The sequence below is a fragment of the Strix aluco genome, chromosome 6 (genome assembly GCF_031877795.1).
Source record: "Strix aluco isolate bStrAlu1 chromosome 6, bStrAlu1.hap1, whole genome shotgun sequence".
Classification (NCBI taxonomy): domain Eukaryota; kingdom Metazoa; phylum Chordata; class Aves; order Strigiformes; family Strigidae; genus Strix; species Strix aluco.
In genome coordinates, this window is record NC_133936.1 from 29,511,556 (window position 1) to 29,536,962 (window position 25,407).

At 39.6% G+C, this 25,407-nt stretch overlaps 1 protein-coding gene across 2 annotated transcripts in view; it reads left to right on the plus strand.

Annotated features, from left to right (window-relative positions):
- Positions 1-25,407, plus strand: part of PARD3B (par-3 family cell polarity regulator beta) — a 431,776-nt gene that overhangs the window by 375,999 nt on the left and 30,370 nt on the right. For both annotated transcript variants that reach the window (XM_074829348.1, XM_074829347.1), the window contains exons 21-22: positions 4,133-4,268; positions 24,759-24,838. In XM_074829348.1, the coding sequence (XP_074685449.1) occupies positions 4,133-4,268; positions 24,759-24,838 (216 nt within the window). The remainder of the gene's footprint in view (positions 1-4,132; positions 4,269-24,758; positions 24,839-25,407) is intronic.

Genomic DNA, 25,407 nt, shown 5'->3' on the forward strand with positions numbered 1-25,407 from the left:
TCAGACTTTTTTTTTTGCCTTTCTCCCAGGCCAGAAGAAAGCTTTGGTTTGTAAGGATTGTCTCTAGCAAAACTACAGAATGGCTGACAGGAACGTGCTTTTTCCTCTTTTGAATGTTCATATAAGATTTTTTTTTTTTTCCTACTTCCAAAAAAAAAATCCTTGCAGTGTGTGCGGCTTATTCGAAGAACTGTTGAACTTTTTTTAAGATTGTTTGTGGCTTTGGATTTTGGATACGTTTTGTTACTGTTACTTGAAATCAGCGTCTGAGTCTTCATTAAACTTTTTTTAAGTTTCTCAGAGGTTTTTCCCCCATGAGTTTTTTTATTTAAAAACTTCTCCCAAAAGCTTCAGGCTCTATCCCAGTGTCAGCTGCTTCTGAATCAGTCTCCTTACATGTAGCAGAATTTTAGGAAATCATTCTGAAATCAATTGCGTAATGCAGAGTGGACAATTCTCTTACAGTCTTGTCATGACAATGGAGAAGTCCATGGGTAGATTAAATGTTAGAGCCTGGGCACACGTGGTGGTGGAGGGGAGTGGCAAATGTGTGGTTGTGCAGTTCTCCAAAGAATGTATAGCGCAGGGAGCCGTGTCAGGGAAGTGAGTTGTGCACAGAATTGTAGATATGATGAGGACTGTAATATTTATATCTCCTCAAGGAGGGAGCACTACATTAAATATAAAGCTACTGTAAAAGAAATCTGTCTGCTGTACTGACCAGGCTTGGTGAAAAGCTTCAGTAAGTCTCCTTAATATAAATTGACTTTGATTGGAGTATTGTTTTTATATTTCTTCTGTAATCTCAGGTTCCTTTTCAGTATAAATAGTCATGCATCCAAAACATTTAAACTGGTATTCATCTGCTGTTTCCCTGTCTGAGAACTGCTATCTGATCAAACCAATATTTTTTAATTATGTCTTTATAGGCAGATGGGAGAATAGTTTACAGTCAATGTATGATCTTCTCTGCAAATCTTAGAAAATTGTGTTGTTTTTTTTAATATTGCCTTATCAGTTTCTTTTTTTTATTACTGATGACTTCATTCTGTTTGAATTCAATGCTTCAGTTTCTTTGGGGTAAACTAATAGATTATGTATGCGATATTTGCACAGTGCTGATTGAATTCATCTGGTGAGTTTGAATGTGGTTCATATATTCACATAATTGTCAGGAGCCAACTTGAAATTCAGAACTGTTTCATGAGCATTGCACAGGGCATCATATTCATCTCACATTACTCAGGAGTGGGTAAAACTTTCATGGTAAGACAGAATGCCACTCTTTCAAAAGCCAGTGTCTTTTACATTTGTGCCTATAAACAGTGGTGGAGGAAACAAAACAAAACAAACAAACAAACAAAAAGAGAGCTGTGGAGCTTTAACTGTTTTCTGAAAAAATGAAGCTGATGTACTGACCGACTGTCTTCCAACCTGTTCCCCCCCCCCCTGCTTTCTAGCAAATTCTGAACCTGCTGGCCATTTTTGACCAGACTTGACAGGTGATTCGATGTTCAAAAGATACTGGATCACTGAGTTTCATGAAAATAAGCAGCCTTCTAGAGAGGCCCAGACAAATGCCCTTGCTGAGGAGAAACACTGCAGTGTGAACTCAGTCCCGTTGTTGGACACCAGAGAACCCACAGGAGAAAAGCACAGGAAATCAGACTTCATGGAGCTGCTTGTTTCCACAGAGATTATGCTTGTGTTTTCGCACTAATCCAGATGGATAACTTCCATGTGCTGCTATCTTTCATTCAAACATTTCTACTCATTCCCATGGTTAGGGGTTGTACTTTAATACAGTGTGGCAGAGGTTTGCCATAGAAAGAGCCGTCAGGCCCAGTCTTTTAATATACATAATTAGCTTGCTCTCTGCAGCACCCACTTCCACTTGCTGGCTAGATGGATTTAAGCAGAAGGAAGTTCTCCTACTGGAGTTCTGCAGCAAATGGAGCACAGGCTGTTGTTACTGCCTCTTACAATATATCAATCTCAAATTTCATTTTAAAAATGAAAAACTAAACAAAACAAAAAAACCCAAAAACCTGTATGGTATTTTCAGATTACCTCTTCGGCCAAAATACCCGGAGGTAGAAGGTGGATATGTGGCTATTAGGCCACTGGTGGCAGGTGCTAACTAACACAGTTTGCAGAGAGCTGCAGGGAGCCTGGTCGGCTGAAATCAGACTAGACCTGTTGCCTGTATTTCCCTCTCTTAGCTAATGCTGCTTTGGGTAATGGTGTTGGCAAAGCAACACAACACGGACAATACTTTGGGCCTTATCTGTGTGTTAGCAGCCCTAATTAAATGCGTTATCTGTACTCACAAGTAAAGTCAGGGGATTTCACAGGTATTGTATTGCTCATGAGCTGTGGACCAAGCTTCTCTGTTCTAAATGATAGCCCCGTTATCTAGTCCTCAATTCCAGTGTTTTGCAAACTGGAAATGGTTCTCCAGTATTTGACAAGAATCCATGCAAGGAAGGAGGCATTTATCTGTGGAAGGAATCAAGGGGAAAAGGGAATGTACTGGTTTTTTTCCTCAGTAGTCCAGAGTTTGTGCAAGCTTTCTGCACTGTCTTGGCAGATCATGAGAAAAATTTTGTGTGCTCTGGAAGACTTCAGTAAATCAGCCAGGGAAGCTTGAAACCTCTGGGACTTTGTAGAGTAGAGGGTCTGGATAACTGAGGATCCAGGGAAGGCAAGTAATTTAAGTGTTTGATTTTTCGTGGAAACGTACTGATGCTGCAAGTAAACATTTCCAGTCCTGGCTGCATATTCAGTTGCATTTGCACCCTCAGTGGAATTTCCCTTCATTGGTAATTAATTTCCAACCAATCTAGATTGCTATTAGATACTTGAAGTTACTTATTACTGAACTGATAGGTTTATGTCCAGTCTTTTGTATGTGCTTTCCAAATTCAGTTTGCTACACAAATTCTATAAAAGGCTTCCCTAGATTGTGACATACTTATAGTGGAGTGCAGTGTGACAAGATGCTCCACAGAGTCTGTGCTCATGTGAATAAATCTGTAACTCTGTAGCCCATCGTTGGTGAGGTAGAGTTAAGGTTGCAGATTAAGAAAATATATGATGATGTGCTGCAATAACAATGGTCTGAGTTTAGAAGCGGCCACAAATAAATTCTATGAGAATTCCCTGTGAATGCCAGTAAATGCTACTGAGCCATACAGTCAGTGCTGACTAGAGCAGGCCTAGAGATAGCTGCAAGAAACTTTTAATTTATTCATTTTAAAAGTGACTGAATTTTTTTGAATTCTTAGGCATTTTCAGGATTTTTTTTTAATCTTTCCATGTATAGCTTGAGCTTCCACAGTTGTACAGGTCAAGCTGTAAGATTTTGGAAAGCTCACCAGGGTCAAAATCGTCAAAGACAGGCATGTGTTTAACTTGATAAACTAAGGAACTCCACTAGCTATACCACAGAGCTTGCAGTGTATGTAGTTCATCATACAAGTGAGTCACTGTGGATTACTAAATGGATTACTATTTAATTACTGCTTTAAAAAATGGTGTCAAGATTTGATAGTGTGCTTTCCCATCTCTTGCCTCCCCTGTATTTTCATGGCTGATGTTTTAGTTCATTGTATAATTGGGAGGGAGGATGTTTTTTATGAGATAAAACTTCTTTCTGTGCTTCTCTGAATATAGTTTATTCTTTACCTTGAACAAATGTAATTTTAGGGAAATTCCACATTTAGCGTGGGAGCAAAAGGAAACATTTTTTTGGCAGCTTATCATCATCATCATCATCATTATTATTAAAATATGATAGCCATTTATAGCTGCTCATAGGAATTTTAAAAGTTTCCTTGTGCTCCCCCATCTGTCTGCATCCATCTGTTGTCTCTTGTCTTGTACTGGAATTGTTAAGTTCTTTGGACAGGGACAGCCTTTTTTCAAAATGGAGATCAAGTTCACAATTAGCAGCTTTATTAATAGAAGCAAGCAAAAATAAGGGTGATATGGGCCGGTGGGAACTATGCAAGTCAGGAGAATCAAACATTCATAATCTATTTGTCTCAGGTGTGGCAATTCTGTGTGTGCTTATATGGGTATCTGGTGTGTGTACATATGAGTTTTATTTAGCATTTTTTATTTTTCTCAGTGGCTGCACAGGTGGTGGGAATGCTGATCGTATCCAGAAGTTACGGAAGGAGTACCATCAGGCCAGGCGAGAAGGCTTACCTTTCTATGAGGATGATGAAGGAAGAACACAGCCATCTGATTACGACCAGCGTTGGGTAGGTCCACAATGTGATGCAAAGTGCTTTTGCAGCATTCAGGGTTAGCAGAAGGTGCTGATTCGTTTGTGTTTTCCAGAAATTTTGTCTCAGCTTAACGTGAATTTGGGAGGACTGTAGAAATGGAGAAATCCTTAATGCCAGCCCACCAAAGAAAACATTCATAACATGAAAACTTGGCTAAAAGTAACTTGTCCATTCTCTGTGTTTGATTTAGGCCCAGGTTTACAGTCTTTAGACCCAGGATATGTAGTCATTGCCAGACTTTGTCACATGTGGTAGCATCAAGGCTTTTCAGCAGGATTTGTGGTACTCTGGCAGTTCATCCAGTGATTCCTTGGGTTAACGAGAGCATTGAAGAGCAGACTCACTGTGCTTAGCTGCACAGTGAGAGGGAGGAAATAGAGGCACGTCTGCTCCTGCCCTTCCTTCTGCACACTGCACAGTAGCAATCTGGCTAAGATACATCCTTGGTAACTTTTAGAAAGTGAAAAATGGAATCATTTGCTCCTCTCCCATCAAAAGATCTTAAAATGTTCTACCAACACTATAGAACTGTTACAGACTTGCTGTATGCCCTGTTTTACATCTAGGAGTCACACTGCACAGAAACGTATTATCTACCCCACTACTGAAGAGTAACCTATTGTAGAACCAGAGATTAAATCAACAGTGCCAGATTTTTGAATGCATTACATAAATGCAACAGCTGTAGTCTATGGGATCACAACTGTGGTGCTCAAGAGCTCTACCTGAGCAGGTTTCAGAGTTGGAATCTGTCTCTTTAGAAGTAATTATAATCAACCAGCATTCAAAAATGTAACTTTGATAAGATGCAATTTATGCTAAATTTAAAATTTTAGTTTAAAAAGAGACCGAATTATGTTAACATCTCAAGAATCTAGATACACCTGAAGTTTGAACTAACATTGTTGGTTTTAATGTCCTCCAAACTATCAGTGTGAATCCTGAAGTGAAATCTTCAATGATTGGAGTTGTAGTCCAAGAAAATCCTACGCAAGACTAGACTTTACTGCAGTCGCAGAGAGGCAGAGTTAAAAGAATTGTTTTTACATAAATTATCATATATTTGTTCATTAACCCCAAAAATGTTCTTGTATATATTATTCTGATTCAATTACCAAAAGTGTCACCTTCAGCAAAATAGTTCTTTCCTTAGAACAGTTAACTTCAGTCTACTGCCTTAAATTTTGTGACCCAAATGTGGTAATTTGTGTAGCTGCCATTCTTCTTCTGAATAGCTTTTGTAAACTGAAGTGAGAATATGCATCAAATGTGTCTTTCTGCTAAAATTGTGTGGTGTGGTAAGTGTCCTGACAGAGACCCCAGACTGAGCCTCTTCAGCAGCCTACTTCTTCTATGAAACTGATAAAGCTTTATTGATCCTTGGAGGAGGTTGAGATTTATGGTCCAGTGTAGTTTCCTAATATTCACAAAGGTTTCTTCTAGGTAATCCTTTCTAAGCCTTTCCTATTAGGTGTAATGCTCAGAGATTACTGATTTCCAAAGCTTTGCTTTTCCTGTGAGGCAAGTTGTTCTTAATCAGAGCACCTGAAAAGGAGCATTAAGTATCTCAATCTTGAACTGATTAATAATAGTGGTACCAGGATTGTTTCTTTTTGTTCCTCCATTGCAGAATATTTTTAAGTGTTTTTGTTGTGAGAAATGGTAGTCTGCTCAAAAATCAGAGTTTACCTTGAGGGCTTTAATACTCTGAAGTTTGTTGCTGCAACAGTTCCTCTCCTTGAAGCGGTTTGCAAATTTCAAAGACTTCTGGTCTCTTCACTGCAACAATATCATCCATTGATCCACCCAGCCTTTCTTTCATAGGCACTGTATTTCAGTCTGGAAAATACTGTGGCCGCAGCTTGCTCTCTTTCGACTCCTGGCTGAAATTTCTACTCTTACATGTAGTTTTACCCTTAAAATACATATGTTACATCAATCCATTCAGACAGAAAAGAAGGAACAAAAATAGAATCAAAATATTAAAAAGAAAACAAATGTCTCAAAGCATCTTGCCAGGAGAGTCCTCTATATTTTTTAAGCAATGTCATCCTTCCCACCTCAGGCTGCTGACCCTCAGCAGTACTGTGGTAACACAGATTGAACAACAGCTGATTTTTTCCACCTTTACTCATCAGTGAAGAGACATGTTGATAACTAATTGCATAGTGGTAAATAAATAAAAACTTACGTTAATCTTCAGGATGTCAGGTCTTTCTTTAAAGAATCGACAGCTGAGGAGGAGGAAAACCTTCTGGTATAAGTTTTTTTCCTTCCCACAGGAGTTTATGGCACCAAGGAAAACTGCAGCTGGAAAGGAGATGCTGGGTCTCCCTATGTATTTTTAATACTCAATTAGTTCTTTCTATGCTTTTGTCAGTCAGCTGTTTAACCTAAGCCAGCTTTCCTATAAGATGTCTTTCTAATGTACAGCCACAGCTGTAATCATTTCCCACCATCTCATGAAACATGCAGATAAGTTGGGAAATAACAGAGGATAATCTGAGAAGACACTATCCTGTCACAAATCAACAGCCTCAGAAATGGACCATGGGTCTTGTCCTCCAAAAAAGTATCTGAGAACTCATGAGTCAAATTTCTATCTGATAAAGCTGACATTGACAAGTGGCCTTTAGCTGACACTGTAATGGGACAGAATTTCTAATAGAAGGGGTATTTCTAACAATCCATTTTTTTTTTAAAGTGGGATAAATCAAGTTAAAGTGCAGAGCCGGCTGAAAAGCTAGCATTGTAAGGGAAAATGATCTCATGACAGGCAATTGGGATCCATAAATGTTTTAAAAATAAGGTCAAAAATTCATTTTAAATAGGCCTGCTATTCTCTCGTCATCCATTCCTCCCCCCTGCATCCATTTTCCAGTTCTCCTCTGCTCTTCTCATCTGTTGCTGGATGAATTTTTTGCTCTTTTGCGCCTTCATTCTGCTCTCCCTTCCCCACAGTCTGTTCTTTTTCTTTTTGTAAGTAACTGAATAATTCAGTTTAGTGTATCTCCATACACAGACACATGTATATAGCACTGTCTGTGCTATAGAGCCAGATCCTTTGAAATTCTTTTCCAGTTCCTTTGTGCTTTGGTTTGTTGTTGAGTTTTGCATCCTTTTGGACTCCTCCCCACCCCCGCCACCCCCCTTTCAGGTTTATAACAAGGATAAATGATAAGCCAAATTCTGTAGGGTGGATCACAAGGCTTAAAGTAAACCTCAGCTAGTTGACCAAAGGACAGGCTGATGATAAGTATAAATACTGTCTAGGAAAATTAATGTCTGTTGTTGTCAGTATAATGTGAGATTACCCTAAAATTTTCAAACAGCTAGGCTATATGGGGAAGTATCAGCTCAAGACAGAGCATGTACGTACATACTCATGTCTTAGCGGGACATCAGATAGTCAAAATGTTCATGAACATATCCTATACAAACCTAATCCAGGTCTACAGGAAGAGGCATAATATGTTTATGTAGTATTATCATATACTGCAGTTATCAGTCAGACCCTGAGAGAACTATGTAAGCAATAAGCTGCAAGAACTTAGTCTCCCTAGAGTTTGAGGTCTTTTTCATGGGGCACTCTCTTTCAGGGCTTGAGACTCACAGACTAATAGCAGATCATGAGAAATAGCGAAGGAGCTGTCAAGACAAAGCTGTGAAGTCAGTAGTATCTGCACTTGCATTTAAGGGCATTTAAATAATGAGGAATTAATCATCTATTTGAGGATTTACTTGGATTGTCTTACAGACTTTGTACAAATCCAGTTACTTAAAACATCAATTCTTTCCTTCAGGGTGGTAGTAAATCCTTGAAACTTTATCTTTTTAATGTACATTCAAGGACTGCATGTAACACCGGCCACACTGCAAATAGTTCTTTACTTGTTAGTGACCACCTCAGGTTCACTGTACCAAACCTTATGTTAAGTGGTTCTAAAAGCCATTTCTGTATTTGCAGATCAGGTTTGGAAGCTGAGAAATGACCTAAAGATATAAGAAAACCTGTCGCTGGATACTAGCTGTGAACATTTCAATTGAAACAAAGCTGTAATGTACTGAGTTTTGTCAGTTCCCAGTTGAGAGTATGAAAGAAGAATCATGCCTGTCTGTGTTAAAGGCCAAGTACTTTATTGTGTGGCTGGCAGGAATCCAAGCCTAAAAATCAACCAGAACAAAAAAAAGGAGCGTTAAGAACTGCATTATTTTTCCATAATGTGTCAAAGGGTTTTAGGCTTGCTTCAGGATGAATAAGGAGCTGTTTTTACTTTTCATGATCAATTAATTCCAGGTTCAGAATGTTGCATTTCAGATAGGTTAGGTTCCCAAAATGCACAGACGTTTGTGTTGGACCATGGTTAGAAACCAAAATTCCAACTTCTAGAATAATAACATTCCTGTCTTCTAGCGCAATGGGAGAAGCTGACAATTTTATGTACTATGTGAAACCATATAGCAGAAACTGCTGTGAATTCCAGACTTTCTGAGCCCACAGGCTATTAGTTGAAAACATTGAATTTAAAAAATAATAATAAAAAGACAATAACTTACTTAAAGTATAGCTGCTTTGAAAACCATGGATCGGAAGTATTTTTGTATATCTTATTAAGGTACTAATTAAGAGAGTATGTAAAACATTTTATTAGGATGTATGATTAACTTACCAATCAAGAACTTTTTATGGTCACTACCTATCTCTGTATAATGAAGATTTCAGATCGGGGTGTATTCTAAAGAGCTGTTCAAACTAAGCAGAGGGATTTTGAAATTTACAGGCTGGCTTTTGGGGGTAGGTTTGGGGGGAAATTATTTTGGAGAAATCCCTGCCAAACCTCATGTGAAAAATAAACTGTTCCAAATGGCACATGCAAGGAGAGCCAAATTCAATTCCATTAATACTAGTAATAAAGAGTGACTCTTATAACTTGTTTGGAGTCATTCCTACTTATACAAAGGTTGAATTTGGCATAGATTATCTGAACCAGAGGGGAGTCTGAAATGCTCATGTCTTCATGCTAACACTATGTACACACTCTTATTTACCAAGGGAAACAGTTCTGGTGCCATATGTTGTCTTATCAAAGCCCACTGGTACTGTTTATACCCTACAATATTATGCGAATTCCAGAAATATATCATGCCATCTATTCCACAAGGTACCTCACCACACAGCTGCTTTTTGTTGTATTTCAACACAGTGGGGTTAATTCTGAGGAGGACAAACATGCTAAGCATTTCTCTTACTTCATACAAGTAGTTGAAGGAAATCAGGCAAAAACACGTGGTGCTGCTGGGCTGTGGCTGTCCTTGCAGGCTCACAGCACTGAGAGGTTCCACATTAACACACGTGCCAGCGGTTGTGTCCCTTGCAGTTAGGAGAGGTTCTTCTGGTGTTGCTCAAACAGAGAACTTGAGTGGGGCATCACAGAGATCATGACAGCTGCCACAGATCATGTTGATATGATATGAAGGGTCCTAGAGGTTTTCTGTTTCATGGTTTTTTCCTAATTTGCCAATATCTTTAGGGAGGCAAGAAACAGATCTCTAACTAGTACTTATATTGATGAGGGGAGTTCGTGAACAGGTAATCCATGCTACGTAGTGTGCTGAACAGTTACTGCATTTGTGCACATAGGCCACAGCTCTGCAGCTTTTATCCTTTGGGGCATAATTGAATGGCACAGAAACAGCCTTTTCAGAGGCAGACTATCTGGCTTCACTGTAGTTCTGAGTAACACAGTAGCTGGGTCTCTGCAATTTGTTTTGGTTTTGGCAAGCTTCTGCCAGTTTTCTCTGTACTTGTTGATCATTCCATAGATAGGTGACTGTGTGGCCACTTTCCCTGAGCATGTGTACACACTGTCAAATCTCAGGCCAGCATCACATGGGGAAGGTAGAAGAGAATTGAGATTTTAACACTGAGCCTTTGCATGTGGGGTTGCTAAAGCTAAATCTTTGCACTCTGAACCTTCCCTTACCCTCAGTGATATGTACTTCTTCATGACAGCTTCATCCCAACCCCTAGCAAGCCAGTGCCCCACATACCATAGAATCAAATACAGCTGCTTATGGGTCTGACTACAAGGGGGGAGAAAAAGTAGGTTTCCTTTTAAAATTGACCTCCTCTTCCTCAGGCCATTAGTAGGAGGCCTGCTTCAACTTCTGGAAAGGGGCCCCAGTTACAACAATGCTCATTTTTTAATCAAAAGACAAGTCTGTAATGCCATTAAAATTCATGTCTGAAGCTAAGCATTCGCTTAGGTATTTATTAGATCAGTCCTGAAATCAGGCCTCAAACTTGACCCCTTCTTAGGCACAAGCTTTTGCCTTTACTACCAGGTATCTGGTGCATTTATCAAATAGATGCTGACACAGTTGACTTCTTTTTGAATTCTCACCGCTTAATCTCCCTGGGTTATGTTCTTGTTCAGTGTGTTGCTGATTAAAAAGAAATCTCTTCCCCAAAATATACTGGTGATCCAAAGAGTTGCCTAGCTACTGTTGTCCCAGACAGCACCCTGTTTCCTGAAGATGCTGGTCACTGTCCAGCTCTGCCTGCTACGGATAACATCCCACTAAAACAGAGAGCAGTTTTGACAAAGGACTGCAAAATTTGTCCATTTAACATAATGGAAAGTGGAACGACCTCAGTGAGGCAAACAGCAACAGTTGCCCAGTGTGTGCAGAACAGGGTCAAGCTTGAAAGAAGCTGGGTCAAGCAATACAACTATGTCATTGAGGCTGTTACAGAGTACAGATCTTTTATTTGTTATGGTTAAGTATGTGACAGAAACCATCTGAAATAATGGACTTTTGATTACTTTTCATTTCTGGATTGAGTTCTTCTATTGTACATCTATACAGCACTTCTCATTATTGCAGCACAAGATCTGAGGTGGAGGCCTTGGGTCTTCTTGAGTTTTGCTGAAGTTCCTCACTGCAAAATGCATTAGCAGAATGCTTGTTAAATTTTATCCTGGGCACAGTTTCAGCAGTCAGGGTGCTGTGCTCTGGCTACATTGTTGTCTTGCAGTTAAAAAACACTAAAAAGTTCAAGATTTCTTCACAGCCAAGGTGTGAAAAGTAATTAGAATGTATCACTGGGTGCTGGGTATAAGCAATTATCTATGAATATATAAAGGCTCTATTTTTCTCAACAAACAGGCGACATTGTTATAATTATTTAAAATGAAAAAGAAAGTCACTGACTCAGACATGGAGAGATTGGGCGGATAACTTTATTAGTTCCCAGTCTAAGGTCTATAGTGCAGATGCTAATCTAATATCAAGACTGTATTAAAATAAAGTACAAAATATGGGAAAAGAGAACTCCATTACCCTGTAAGGCTGGTGCTGTACATGAATTTGGCTTTTCTGCTCAAGGCCATCTCTTTTCAACTTTCAATCTCAACTCTGGCTGTTAAAGAACAGTTGGAAAAAGGAGTGTTAGCGCCTTTTTTCTTGCTTAGTACAGGATCTGGCTGGAATGCATTCCTTCTGTCGAATGTGCTGAGTTTTGAGAAGTTAATAATCAATTCCATTTTTGTTTGCATTTGGTTTTCTAAACCTTCTTTAATGTTCTTGCTTTGTTTAGTAAATTGAACTTGTAAGCAAGAATTTCTCAATGCAGGAGTCTGATAAAATACTGGCACTATGCAACCTAATCTGAAGGGTTAATTTTGATTTGATTTTTTTTTTAGTGTTTTTGAGACACTTGCTGTGCAACTGTATTTATTAACAATAAGAAAGTAAGAGCAACAAATACTGCTGTCTGTGGTTTTGCTGCTTTTTCCTCATCAAATGGCCTGGCTGCTGTGTTAAGTGTCATGTTGCCCGATATTAAGTAGAGCCATTCCAGCTGAACTGTATGATAGTCTAAGTCCTGTATGATAGGAGATATTGAGTCTTCTGTAATCCAGGTGATATTGGGATGTCTGCCTTCCAAGTAGAAATATGAGTTCTGGCCCTGCTGCCTCCAAGGGGCTCCTGCTATTCAAGGCAGATGATATGTGAGTAATCCGGTGTCCTGGAATAGCATAGATTACATAAAGTAGAAATAAATGTCAAATTCAGCATGTATGTTGTGAATGCGTACAACCGAGCAAGAGTACAAATACTGGTATCCCTTCTAAAATGCAGTCTGACTACCAGTTGTCAGGATTTTCTGGGTTTAGTCCATTAATCTATTTTCTTGATAGGCTGGAAGTAATGATTGTCAAAATTACTATCGCAGATAATGAAATCCTGTGTTAGGAAGACCAATGCTTCATGTGGCAACAAATAACGGCAGTGGCTCTCAAGAAACATGGGCCCTGGTGAGACCTGGAACAGGTGTATGCTTTACACCATTAGGTATTCCAAGAAAAGTCAGAGTAGCAGATACCTAGATTGAAATTATGACTTTGAAGTTATGATATGACTCAAAAAAAGTGACCAAATTGGGATTCTGAGTGGATCCAAAAGTTTCTTGTATTTCAGTAAGCATGGTTATATCAAATTATATTCTGTACTTCGTAATTTGATGGTAACTCCTTCAAGATAAGATAAAATTTTATCATTTGAAATACATGGCTGTGCCTTCTATCCCTGGTCTGCCATCATCAAAACAAAGTCATTCTGACAATCTAAATTCAATCTTTCCTGCGAAATGATTATAGGGGAATTTAGCAAAATACTATCTAGTGGTACCCACCAGTGGATCAGTATTAACATTTACATTTGCATTTGAAGCTAATTTTCAAAGTATTTCTCTTAATTTACTACTAAGATACCTGTCAAGTTAGCAATTAAACTGTAATTTGGTCACTGAGGTGTTTACACAGATTAATAGATCCCTCTCTTAAGCGTATGCTCCTGGGTTTTAAATAATGGCTATACTGCGTGGTAGCATGACCCCACTTGAGTTTCACACACACATGCACAAAATCAAATTCCATCACATTTTAATGCAAATTTTACCTTTGCAAATGATGGCTTGAAAAGAATGAGTTTCCATGGTAACCTTAGGGAACACATAACCTGTTTATCATAACTTCTCCATGAAGCAAGACAGGGGGTGGGGAACATGCTTTGATGTCAGCTATATTCTTCTGTAGACAGCATTCTGCTGTAGCACATTTACCAAAATGCTCCCATACTGTCCTAAATAAAGTTTTTTCCATTTCTTAGAAACAGGAGCAGTCATATGGAATAACATAGGAGGGAACTGCAATAGGCAGTATTCAAAACCATTAACTGACCTTTCAGCTCCTGTCTATAGTTCGACCAGTAGGTTAACATTTTGAAAGACCAATCACAAATTAATACTTAAAACAGATCTCTTCCATCACTTTCTTTCTCTTTGCTTTCCCTCCATGCTTTACATTTGGCCCTCAGGTATCCCTGCTGCCTTTCAAAGTTTTTTGTTTTCTTGTTCTTCCACTTCACTGCTGAAAGTACTGTTTGAAAAATGCCTTGAAATATCTCTGAGCTCCTACACTGTGGAGCTACCGCAGAAAAGAATATATTGATTATACTTCCATTCAGTGCTGACTTTCAGAGTTGAGGGTGGTGGCTTCTGGAGCTGCCATTAGTGAGGAGTGAGTTTGATGTCTGCAAGCATCTGCAAGGTTGTATTTTTCCTGCAGATGCACAGTAACTCCTGGTTAAAGGAAAGTATGTCTGCAACATTTTTTTTAAGGTCATTAGGAGTAAGGAACAGATGTTGAGGTTTTTCAGAATGCTGCTTTGAAGTGCCATTTAGGACTCAACTGACAAGACTGACCCTATAGGCAGTGATTTTTGGGACTGGAACACAGAGGAACCATTGCCCACAGTTACCCATCTGGTATCCATCTGGTACCAGCAAACAACAGACAGTACCAAATCACAGAGAAACTGTACCAACTGCTAAACTGGTATCAGCAAGTAAAGAAGGTCGCCACCCAACAGCAGTTGCAAGCAGGAGAAACAATGTCTGTAACATTTACAGACTGGTATCTGAAGATCCGGAGGAACCTGATGCCATAGCATATGGAAAGCAATTCCTCTCTCTAAGCCTGCTTATGCTGATGTTGTTTGCTCAGTATTAATCCAGGTTTGGGGTATTTTAATTTTTTTTGTTAACGATATTGAATTTGCAGTGTGGAGAGCTTTTGTCATGATGCCATTGAGAGTGCGCCTCTTTTTAGTGGCATCTATGTTTAACAGGATTAAGGTGGATTTAATACTCTGTGCTACAGACTAACCATTCAATTTCTAGGGGTACTGTTCCAGAGTGGTTTCACATCACAATGGAAGGAGTTGAGGTTAATTTATAACTCCGTGACGATTTACTCTTTGCTGTTTTTCTTTGATGTGAAGTATTCTTGGGGAGAGCTGTGGCAGGGGGTTGTTTCCCAATTTTATTGCCATCTTCCTCTTCCCTTTGTTCGTTTTCCCCCTTCTTCCTCCTTTTCTTCTCTTGAAGCCGTGTGCTGGTTTGTACAGTAGCTAAGTGTTTAGAATGTAATAATACAACAGTGAGAGATTTGCTGCCTCTAGGCGCTACCCCTTCTACTCTTGAGGACCTCCAGCAAGGCATGATTTTATAGACAATGAAAGGCTCACTCTCCCCTGTGAAGCCGCCTGCCTGCAGGAAGCTTTTCACTGTCTATTTCCACTACTTGCTCTGCAATTTAGTTCCATGCCCTGCTATTTCTCCCTTTTCTCCCTCTTTTCTTCCCTGACATACGCATGTATATACCCACCATGTACACATTCAGCACCAACACCAGGTGTAGGTAGATACAGCAAAATAGCATTATCTCAATGTATGCATTAAAAACATCAAAAATACCCCAAACATTTTCATTTTGCCATCCTCATCATAAATGGAAATATTGATCTGTCCCCTGTTTGCTTTCCAGGTACTGACACTGTCATTTCATTTTCCCTAAAAAGAACACGAGCTCATAGCTGGGCTGCAAAGCATGGCTATTACACCCTGGCATTGGTGCCAAGAACTCTGCTGACTTAGCTAGAGAAAGATGCTGAAAGCTCCTGACTTTGAGAGAAAATTCAATTCAATTTACTTCATACAGTGTCTTTCATGAAGTATTTTAAAATGTCTTACATCAGGAAATAACATAATGAGAAAATGCTTAAGAGAACTGGGGATTCAGATAGCAAGACAAAATGATACACAACAATGAACTGGAGTTAAAAAAAAAAAAGACGACTGTCATTTAAAAGCAGTAATCATCTGGATAAGTAGTCTTGTAAACTAATTACAGTGAGAAGAGAAGCAAAGAATGCAAGACTGGGAGGAACAAGAAACAGCTTAGTTTCAAACAGGCTAAGGCAGAGGACTGGTTTCATGGGGTGAAGGAATTGTGCACAGTATTGTAGAACTACAGAAAATCTGCTTTAGAAATGTATTCACATATATGTATTATGTATGCTGTATATTGCATCATGAGTGTATCTCAGTGACAAGTTAAGTCTCTAGTGACTGGGAAGAGATTAATTACATTGGCCTGGTTCAGTGGAAGAGCAATTGAAATGCAGCCTTGTAGTTGGAAAGAATCAATGCTGATGGGTGCTGAGGTTTTTTTGTTTTGCTGCTTTTAAGTTTTGCTCTCAGCTCAAGGGTCTCTGCCTTTACTCTGAGAATAGGTTTGCAAGTGAGGGTGTCGCAAATCTGGTGCTCATTAAAGATAATTAAGAGGTAGAATTAACCAAAACATATTATACAACTAATGGAAAAAGAAGCCACCCACAGAGACGGACACAGGCCAGGAAATGATCTCATTTTGCATGGTCACAGGCAACCATAGTCCTCCAGCACCAGGGATCAGGGCATCACAGAGCTAGGGTTCAGAAAGCAGAATATTATCTTTGTAGGGCTGTGCAAAAACACTTTGCAGTTTTGGCTTCACCTCCATCTTTGCTATTTTCTCTCTACTTAGTGTTGCAAGATACAGCAAATGCTGAGAGCTTGTTTTCTACTAAGCTAAGGCAATTGCCATGTTTTTAAACTGTTATGGGAACAGCCTGTTTCCCTTTTAAAGTTCCCATCTGTGTTTGTATTTCCCTCAGTCTATTGCCTTTATAGAGAATTTTCCGCTCTCTCTAAATCTAAACCATTAGTTTCACCTCCTTGAACAAGAGGTAGGGCATTACTGAGGAGGAAAAGTAAATCCTGAGATAATCAGCCTTGCTTAATTCCAGAGTGGAGCACTGCTGTCATCAGTGTTCCTGGTGTTCATTGCATAGGCAGAAGGAACAATGACTGTAAGTATGTGCATTTGTGTCTGCGTGTATATATGTGTACGTATGTGTATATATATGTGGAGAGAGAGACAGAAGGGGACCATTTAATTGCCTAGCAATCTGACCAACCAAGTAGTGTTCTGATTGCATACAGCTGATTTTCTAAGTGAACATTTTCAAAACTACTCACCAGCAAAACCAAGATCATCAGTGACTCTGGAGTGTGCGTCTGTTACTTACAGGGAAGAGCAAGAATGGTTTGATTACTATCTCTTTTTTCCTTTAGACAAGGATGTTTTTCTCACCCAAGGGAAATGCATTCTAGCAGCATGAACATAACTATTAATCAACACTTAAGCAATAATCAGTGAATGAAAAATGACCAGAACTGAAAATGTACTTGCATAGCTACTTTGGCGCTTTTTGTTTTGAGATCATGCCCTTGCATTTTAGCATGAACAATTCTTATAAAATTTGTCCTGATATATTCCAAAAGGTGGCGATTTAAAAAGCCAGCACTTATTTTTCACTTAAAAAAAATACTAATAGTGAATGATACATTAAGATCTGCATAAGTAATGTTATAAAGCTACCTCAGCAGCCTCTGAGATAGATCCTTAATTGATGTGAACCAGTAATATCTTACAGGGTTACTTCAGAGATGAAGATGCCGAGATCATTGTCACTAGAATGCTGCGTTAATATGTGTGAAGATGTGTTCAAGATACACAGTAAAAACATTTGTATCTCTGATTTTCACCCAAAAAGGAGATACAGCCACGGAGAGATGCAGGTGTATGTCAGCTTTGGGAATGCCTCCAAGAGGAATCAAATGCTATTGAAATGAAAACAAACCACCCTCATCAGTATTTAGCATGCTTTCCTGAATCAGGGCCAAGGTATGTGGTAGCACCCAGCAGAAACCAAGTCTGTGAGACTACTAGGAGTGCAGCGATACCTTCCTTTATCTCTTCAAGATGTTTTTTAACAAACTTAGTCACAGTTCTAATAGCATCAAGTGTTCTTTGGAATAATCTCAAACCCAGGCTAGTATAAAATGCTTAAAGTGAGCATGTGCCTAACAAAAAAGAAAGATCCGCATTCCCTGTGACTGAGCCCAGGAAACAACTTTAAGAGTCTACAAGCTCATGACTTGGTGACTGGGCTGTGAATAGGCACCTTTGGCCATCTGTTCATTCACTTTCTCAAATTATTTGCCCTGTATTTTCTTTGACAAGAAAATAAAAAAGTTTAAATTAGTTGCCAGGCTACCCAAAACAAACTTTGAAGGCATCAGACCATGATTTGAGAACCTCTAACAATTACACTCCCAAGATGTCTGTAAAATGGAGTGGGAATAGAAATGCAGGGTTTCTCAGGACCTGCCAGGAAGATACTGTTTCCTTTCTTATTCTTGAAAACTGTCCTGTGAGCGGGTTTGTAACAGGGAATTTGAAAGTGCTCTCTCTCCAGTGGTGGAGGTGGTTTTGAGAGTTCTCGTGGAACATCATCTTGGTTTGTCATTGCAGCCACTTAGCGAAGAAAAGCACCACTAAGAATATCAAAAAGAAGTATTAAAGGTGCTGTCTTATATCCAAACAATGGTAAAACAGTACCGATGGGCTCATATAACATTAGACTCTTCTTTGAGGACTGCTTCTGTCATTAAAATCAATGCAACTTAATTAAAGCAAATTATAGATAGATACATCTATAAATAAGATATTAAAGTGCGCTGCTGAATATGATAATTGCTGCATATTTAGCAATCAGCGTGTGTGTTCTGCTTTTGCCAGGAGGGATTTCTTTCAGTGGAATCAATGGAGCTTTATTAAAAACCATCCAAATTAGAGGGAGAAATGATGAGTGTTATAATAACGTAAAATCACTGTTTCAACTTTCATTGCAAAACCAGGAAAGCAAAATACATCCCTCTTTATGTATGTAAGGAAAACATCAGGAAAATTCTTTTGAATCATGGACACTGGTAGAATTTTTAATTTTTACCTTTTGATGCAAAACATAAAAAAGCTGGATGGAGGAAAACATGTTTTCTGTGGAAATGCTGGAGGTCTTGAAGGGTGGGATAATTAGGATATCACAGTAGTAAGGAATTAAGAAGACCCCTTCGATCAACTTCCTCCATTTCACATGGAACATTCAGTTCACTGCCTTACTTAACCAGCCTCTGTTTTAACAGCTAAAGAAAGTGTTAGTGAGTCAAACCATGCTCTTAAATTTCACTTGCAGTCCCTAGAACTAGGCAGACTGCTGAAATGCAAAAACTAAAATGGGTAAATTTTGGTGCTTCACCTGTGTATCAAACATTGAGACTGGGGTGGGGAACAAATCTTTTACCTCTCTCGGTTTTTCTTCAGTTTTCACTTAATTGAAAACAAAAACCAACTGTGTCTCAGCAGAGGGGAGACCTGAAGGTTAAAGGGCAAATTCCGTTATACCACAGCTCTTTTTGGCATGCTGAATCTCAACCCATGTGATTAGAAACGCTCACAGACAAAAGAAGAGCTTTGAGAACAGAGGTCAAACCAGCATCTGAATCAAATCCTTTAACAGATGATCACAAGACTATTGAAAAATGTACTAAGCAATGCAGCAGTTCTATGTGCCATGTTTATACACAGACTTTCAGGCAAAAAGCAGAACTGAGTGGCTTTTTCAAAGCACTTGGCTGATGGCAGAGCACATGCCTCACACTGCAGCCTTACTGGGATGGCTCCTGTCTTTTAGTGCATATATACAATGATAGTATCACACCATTTTTTATGGGGAGAAAACCACAATGCACAAGCTCAAGTGACTTTCCTGAGCATACACAGTGAATAAGTGAAAAAGTTAGGACTCCCAGGACTCCTGTCTTCATAAGCTCTTCCTGATCTCACATAATTTTAAGTAAGTCAGGCATGACTCAAGTGGAGTCAGCAGTGTTTTGCACTGGGTTCACAAACATGTAGCTAAAATCACATCAGCCTTGATGAAGCTATGCTATTGCTACTTATCTAGTGAGCAACGCACACTCCTCAGTTTCTTTCTGATCTTAATGATAATTGAAATGTTTGGAGAAGGCTTATTGTTCAGAAGTGGGGAAAACAAAGGGTTAAAAAGAAAAAAGGGCAAAGGAGTTGTTTAGAATGTAAGTGAAAAATTAATAAGCCTGAATGCAATATCCACTGTGTATTATTCTTTTTTAAGAGTGTGAATCTTCTGACTCTCAGCTGTGGTTTTTCTACAGCTAGTTAAGAAGATTTAAACAATTTTTTTAACAAACTGATCTCTGCAAAGATGATCAAAGTTTTCTGTGTGCAGCTCTAATAAAATACCTGCAGGAGAGCGAATGGTGACTACAGCTTTCTGAGACAGCCACCCTGAAAATTGGCTCTGCATCATTTTTCTCCTTATGAGTAGTACCTGCGGTCTTGGGTCTTCAGCGTACCAACCTCACTTGGGACGGACCTGGAGCAAGGAGCTCAGGTAGCTCAGTGGGAATTTGTGAGAGGAGATAGAGCCCCAGGCAAAAACACACTGTCCTGCCAAATGTGTCCCCACTGCTAGGGGCAAGGAGCTGCTGCTGGCTTCCATTTGCAGCGTGATAGCTCTCACCTTGAGCTGTGTGCAGATGCACAATAAAAAGTTGATTCTGGCTTCGTGAAGCTTAAACTTTTAAAAAAATCACTATAGTTGTTATTGTTCATACCGCAATGGCTGTCCAACCCCAAATACCTTGATCCATATGAAAGGGCAAGGGAGGCTTTCCTGCTAGCAGCTAGTCTTTTAGCCCTTAACAAATACTCCAGGAGAAAGGCAGTGCAAGGCAGGTGAGGAGGAATGAAATGCAGCATCTCCTAGGAAAAAACACGGCCTCTTGCACTTTTCTGCAGTTTTCAAGGTAGTCTCAAGCTTCAGAATGAAGTAAATCCTTTCCCTGCTCTTATACAATTGTTCTTCTGCAGCCCCAGAATTTTCCTGTAGGCAAATACTAGATTTATTTTAAGATACCTGCCTGCAGGTATACTCCACTTATGCCTTATGATTTCTTTGCAAATATTTGAATGCTCTACGATATTTGATCTACAAGTGCATGTTCATATCACCTTTTTTATTTTTTTCCCAGGAAGTTTTCCTAGAGAAAATTGGCAGGTTATCACGTCTGTGTATTAGAAAACTCCTCAGAAGTGCCATGCAGTTACCGTGTTTGCCACGGACATAGCTTGCACTGACACCTGCACAGCTTTTGTTTTCTCTTTTTCTTTACAGTTGCTTTCCCTTTCTGTCTGTTTTGGATCTACATGTGAAATGTGAAACTATGAATTTTTCTTTCTTTCTCTCTCAGTTTTCTGTCTTGAAACAAATGTGGATTCTGTTTGTCTAGGGAAGTGGAGGGAGCCCCAGCCTGGGCTCATTCTTCTCACCTTCACATTGGTCCCCTGCTGCAGGCTGTGGACTTAGGGGAGAGCAGCATGCAGTGCCCACACTGCTCTTCAGTCTGTGCTTCCCCCAGCGTGGTTCTGCCACTGGGGACTGGCAGGGGCTTGTTTAAGGTGTCATAGAGTTTTTTCTGAAGTGACACATTTCTAATGCAGAAATCTTGTTTGCTAATGGAAATTATCGGTTTTAAAAAAAAAAAAAAAAAAGAGACTTGAACAACAAAAATGTTATTAGCTATGTAGAAAAAATGCCATTCTTGCACACAGAAAATCCTGACCATGAAGGCACTGAGTTACATGGATGCAATGTCTTGCCCATTCATCTGGTACCTTGTCTCCAAGTGTGACCACTGCTACATGCTTCAGAGAACTCATTGGGATTCCCAAAGGGGCGTTTAGGAGAATAACCTGCCTGGTACAGAAGTTTCTGCCTACTCTTCCCTTCAGGGAATGTCTGACTCTTTGAGACTTTACCTCTCTTCAGCCTGTCAAAGGCTTTACTGTCTTCTGCTAACCCCATGCTAGTTATTTTGAGTCATGTGTGTATCCAGTTTATTAATTTTCCATTCTACAAAGGGCTTGGCCATACCAATACTTTGCAACAGTTAAGTTTCATGAATTGTTTGTTGCTGCTGTTTTTTGATAAAGATAGCATTTCCTTTCCTCAATTCAAGCGTGCTGCTCTTTTAATTGCACTGATGTGATGATGGCTGTTTCTGTGTTTATCTCTACCCCATTATTTTTGCATATTCATGTTTTGCTTGTTAGTTGAGGCCGCTCTAGACTAAGAGATGATCTCTTCATAATGATGGCTCTTATTTAAGTTGATGTCGTTAATTTAAACCCTAAAAATACAGGAGCATGTTTTGGATCATTCTTTCTGTTGTGCATTACCATACATTTGTGAAACATGTATTTCATCTGCTGTCGTGTTCTCTCTTTACTGGTTGGGGTGTTGGGCTCAAAAGCTCTTCCAGCCACCTCCTATATGGACTCAGCTAAGTAATGCACCTTCCATCAGCTCACATGCCTTGCTGGTCACCTCATGGTCAGCATCTATTTGGCTTTGATGGGACTTACAGGTTTTAATCCTTTTTCATTAAGGTTACTGTTTGCTCACCTAAATATTTTGTGATTATTAACTATGTTGGTTAAAACCTCCATACGTGGACTGAGGGCCAGCTGCATATGTCCTGTTTCAGGGAAGGAGGAGAAACTGGAATATTTTGATCTTGTTAATTAGTACCTTTCATGCTGATTTTTAGCTTAGTTTGTTGTAAAAGACCACAAGGAACCCTTAGGTTCAAGTCTCTCTGAAACATAAATAACTTCTACAAAGGAGGTGTTTCCATTTTCGCAATTTCTCTTTTCATCGGGGTAGTATTTTATTCCGGGCACCATTTTGCTGGTGGCTGAGTGATGATACATTTCTACTGTCGCACGGACAGATGGAGCAGGGAAAGGAGAAGAAATGCTGAGTCTTTAATTAGCCGTGCAGAGCCAGAGCATGCTTTTCCAGTGCGTTGAGGGTTTTATATAGGGTGTGGAGACTCAGCCGCTCGATGAAACCAAATTAGCAAAATTGTGTATCCACCACCAGCGTGTTTCTATGGCAACTGTCTCTCAAATCATATATACAAACAGACCTGGCGGGGGGTATCGCCTTCTATTTGGTCTGTAGGAAACCATTGGAAAATGGGTGTTTTCAGGCTGCAAAAAGGCCTTGTGATGTAAATATTTTTTACTTTCTGGTGACTGGTATAAGTTTGGGGATCGCTGCTTGATGCTGGCACAATTCCAAATCTGTTTGTGTTTTTACACGTTGATTGGCTGCTGTTACTCCTGCTAGGTATGAGAGTGATCCACAGGAAACTTGCATGGGGTTGGGAATGCAGAGTTACCAGGCGCATCCTTTAGCTCATAAACATCTTGCCGCTGCACATAATTAATAGCCTATCTACAGCCATGCAGGTAGACCATGTACTATGTGACTTTTGTGCTGAAAGAACCAAATTATACATTCATTTCTTTTTCCCTCATTCTTCTTCATAAAACAGCAGAAATCCAGAGGCTCTTCTCTCACCAGTGTACCTGATCAAATTAGCAGTGTAAGAACAGCCAAAGTGGCTGTGACTCTTCACCTAAGTGACTCTATCTTTATAAATTCTCTCTACATGTCACTTTTTCTGGTGGAAAAAATGAATGAATGATCCATTTAGGCTACTGCCCTCTTTTTGAAATGTAGGGCAATTACTGTTATTTTTTGCTCATCCAAAGTCAGGCACTGCTAAAGCACGGGTCATATCAAATCAGAGGTGGTTATTTCTTGTGGCCTTCAGTTCCGTGTGGACTCCTTTCTGTTTTGAGTCAGATAAAGGGGAGTTAGCAAGAGGCCTGTGCTAAATAATTTTTTTCAGTTATGAGTATCTTGGATGTTCAGTGAGTGGTAAAGTGCATAATGATACTTGTCTAGAATAATTCCTAAGCTCGCCTGGTAGCTCCAAGGGATAGTGCCTCTCTTAGCATTGGACTTGGCTTATGTAATGGGTCCACAAGAGACTGTAAGCAGAAATGCTGTGTAAAGGTAGGTAGGACTTGCTACAGCTTGGTGCACAACCTTTCCCATTGTAGAAGTTTATACATCCCTTCAGTGAAAATGGCATATTGTGCATAAATTACAGGACTGACAGAAATGTACTCTAACCCGTAGAATGTGAAAACATGTTAATTTTTGTTTATTTTCTCTTTTAATAATCAGGGATTTGCCAAAAGCTTGGTGTGATTTATTCTCTTCTTTTTAATGAATTGTTAAAAATGTTTGAAAAGGCATTAAATCTTCCTTTCTGCCATTAATCTGTAGAAGGGGACGGGGATTTTAAATGGCCTCTTAGTATATTGCTTTATAAAACTGCTGATTCTAGCAGCACTGGAATAGGAATACATACTAATGTAGGAAACACTGAAGGCAGTCAGAGCCTCCTGCATTTATGGAGGAAAAGACTAATAGCTCCATTTTAACAAGGCTCTTAACACTTTGGGCCATCAGCAGGCATTGAGTGAGTGAAATTGGGAGAGCTCCTGTGTGCTAAAAGCATTGAAGTTCACCATTTTGTACCCCAGTTGGAGCCTTCCTGATAGAACTGTGCTCTCCAGCCAACTCCAGTTGCCATCTTGAAAACAAACCAAGTAGCAAGCTGGCATTTTGACTGAGTGCACTAATGCTTCACTTTTGAAATGGCACCGGAGCATGATAAATGCACTTAACTCTCAGCTGGATACTTAGCTTTGCAGTGGTGTTAGGGAAAGTTTCTGGGTTTGTGTTAAGAATGAAAGCAAAGCCTGTTTATCTCATGTTTTTTACTGGAGCAAAGCACACAAGTGGAGAAAAAACAGAAAACTTGGTACTAAAATGCTATCTTTCATTTGAGTAGTTATGCCACTGGAATCAGAAGGGGTGTGCTTAATTAGATTACATCCTCATGTTACTGAATTCTAGGAGGAAGGCCAGCCAGGGAAGGAGAGAGAGTATCCCGGCTAGCAAGCAGACGAGAAAAAGACTCTGAAGATTGTACCTGTTCTAAATAGTTCTTTGATATGGAAGCCTTTCTTGTTAGCAGTGATAAGATTATGTATGGGATTTGGAGCTTCTTTGAGCCCCTGCCTTTCTTTTGTTGATTTTGGCATGTTGCAGCATCATGTGTTCTCTGCTTATCGTTTTGAGATGCATTGTTAATAGCTGGGCTGCATAATTGGTCTTCATCTCTAATTACTCTCCTCTCCACAGGTGCCTGGAAAAGGTCCAGATGGGAGTTCATACAATCTCCACTTCGAGGGGATGGAAAGGCAGTATGCATCCTTGCCCAGGTACAGCACCAAGCCTCATACACACACACTCTGGTTCACCCTCCCTCTGATGGGTAGGGAAATCAGCCCACAGCTGATGTCTGACTCCAACATGAGAGATTATTTTGCAGTTTTGTCTTGTCACCTTTTGCTGCAGATTTAGTGCCATCTTTATAACTGTACTATTAATTTGGACTTTTGAATTCTAAAAAAAAAGTCTCTCATTGAACATGTCAGCAAGAGTCATGATCCACAGGTAGAGAACATGACAGTGAGGAAGCTGGCTCTGCAAGAGTTATAACAGGTCGTAGCAGGGCATAAATGACTGAGTTTATAGTGATATAATCCTAGCTGGCATTGACAGAGCACTGCTGTGGAAAGCCTCTACTACAGCAGCCACAGCTACTGAAGCCCCACTGTCGCTGCAAGGACTGACTAGCAGTCCTCTTCCAGTAGAGCATCTCTGTGCTTTAACTGAACGCTGTGGAAATGAGAGTGAATTCTCTGAGGGCTTTTTTTAATTTTTAATCCTTATCAACTCAATGAAGAGTAATTCTAGTCTGAAACCAGTGAGGCATTACAAAAAGGTA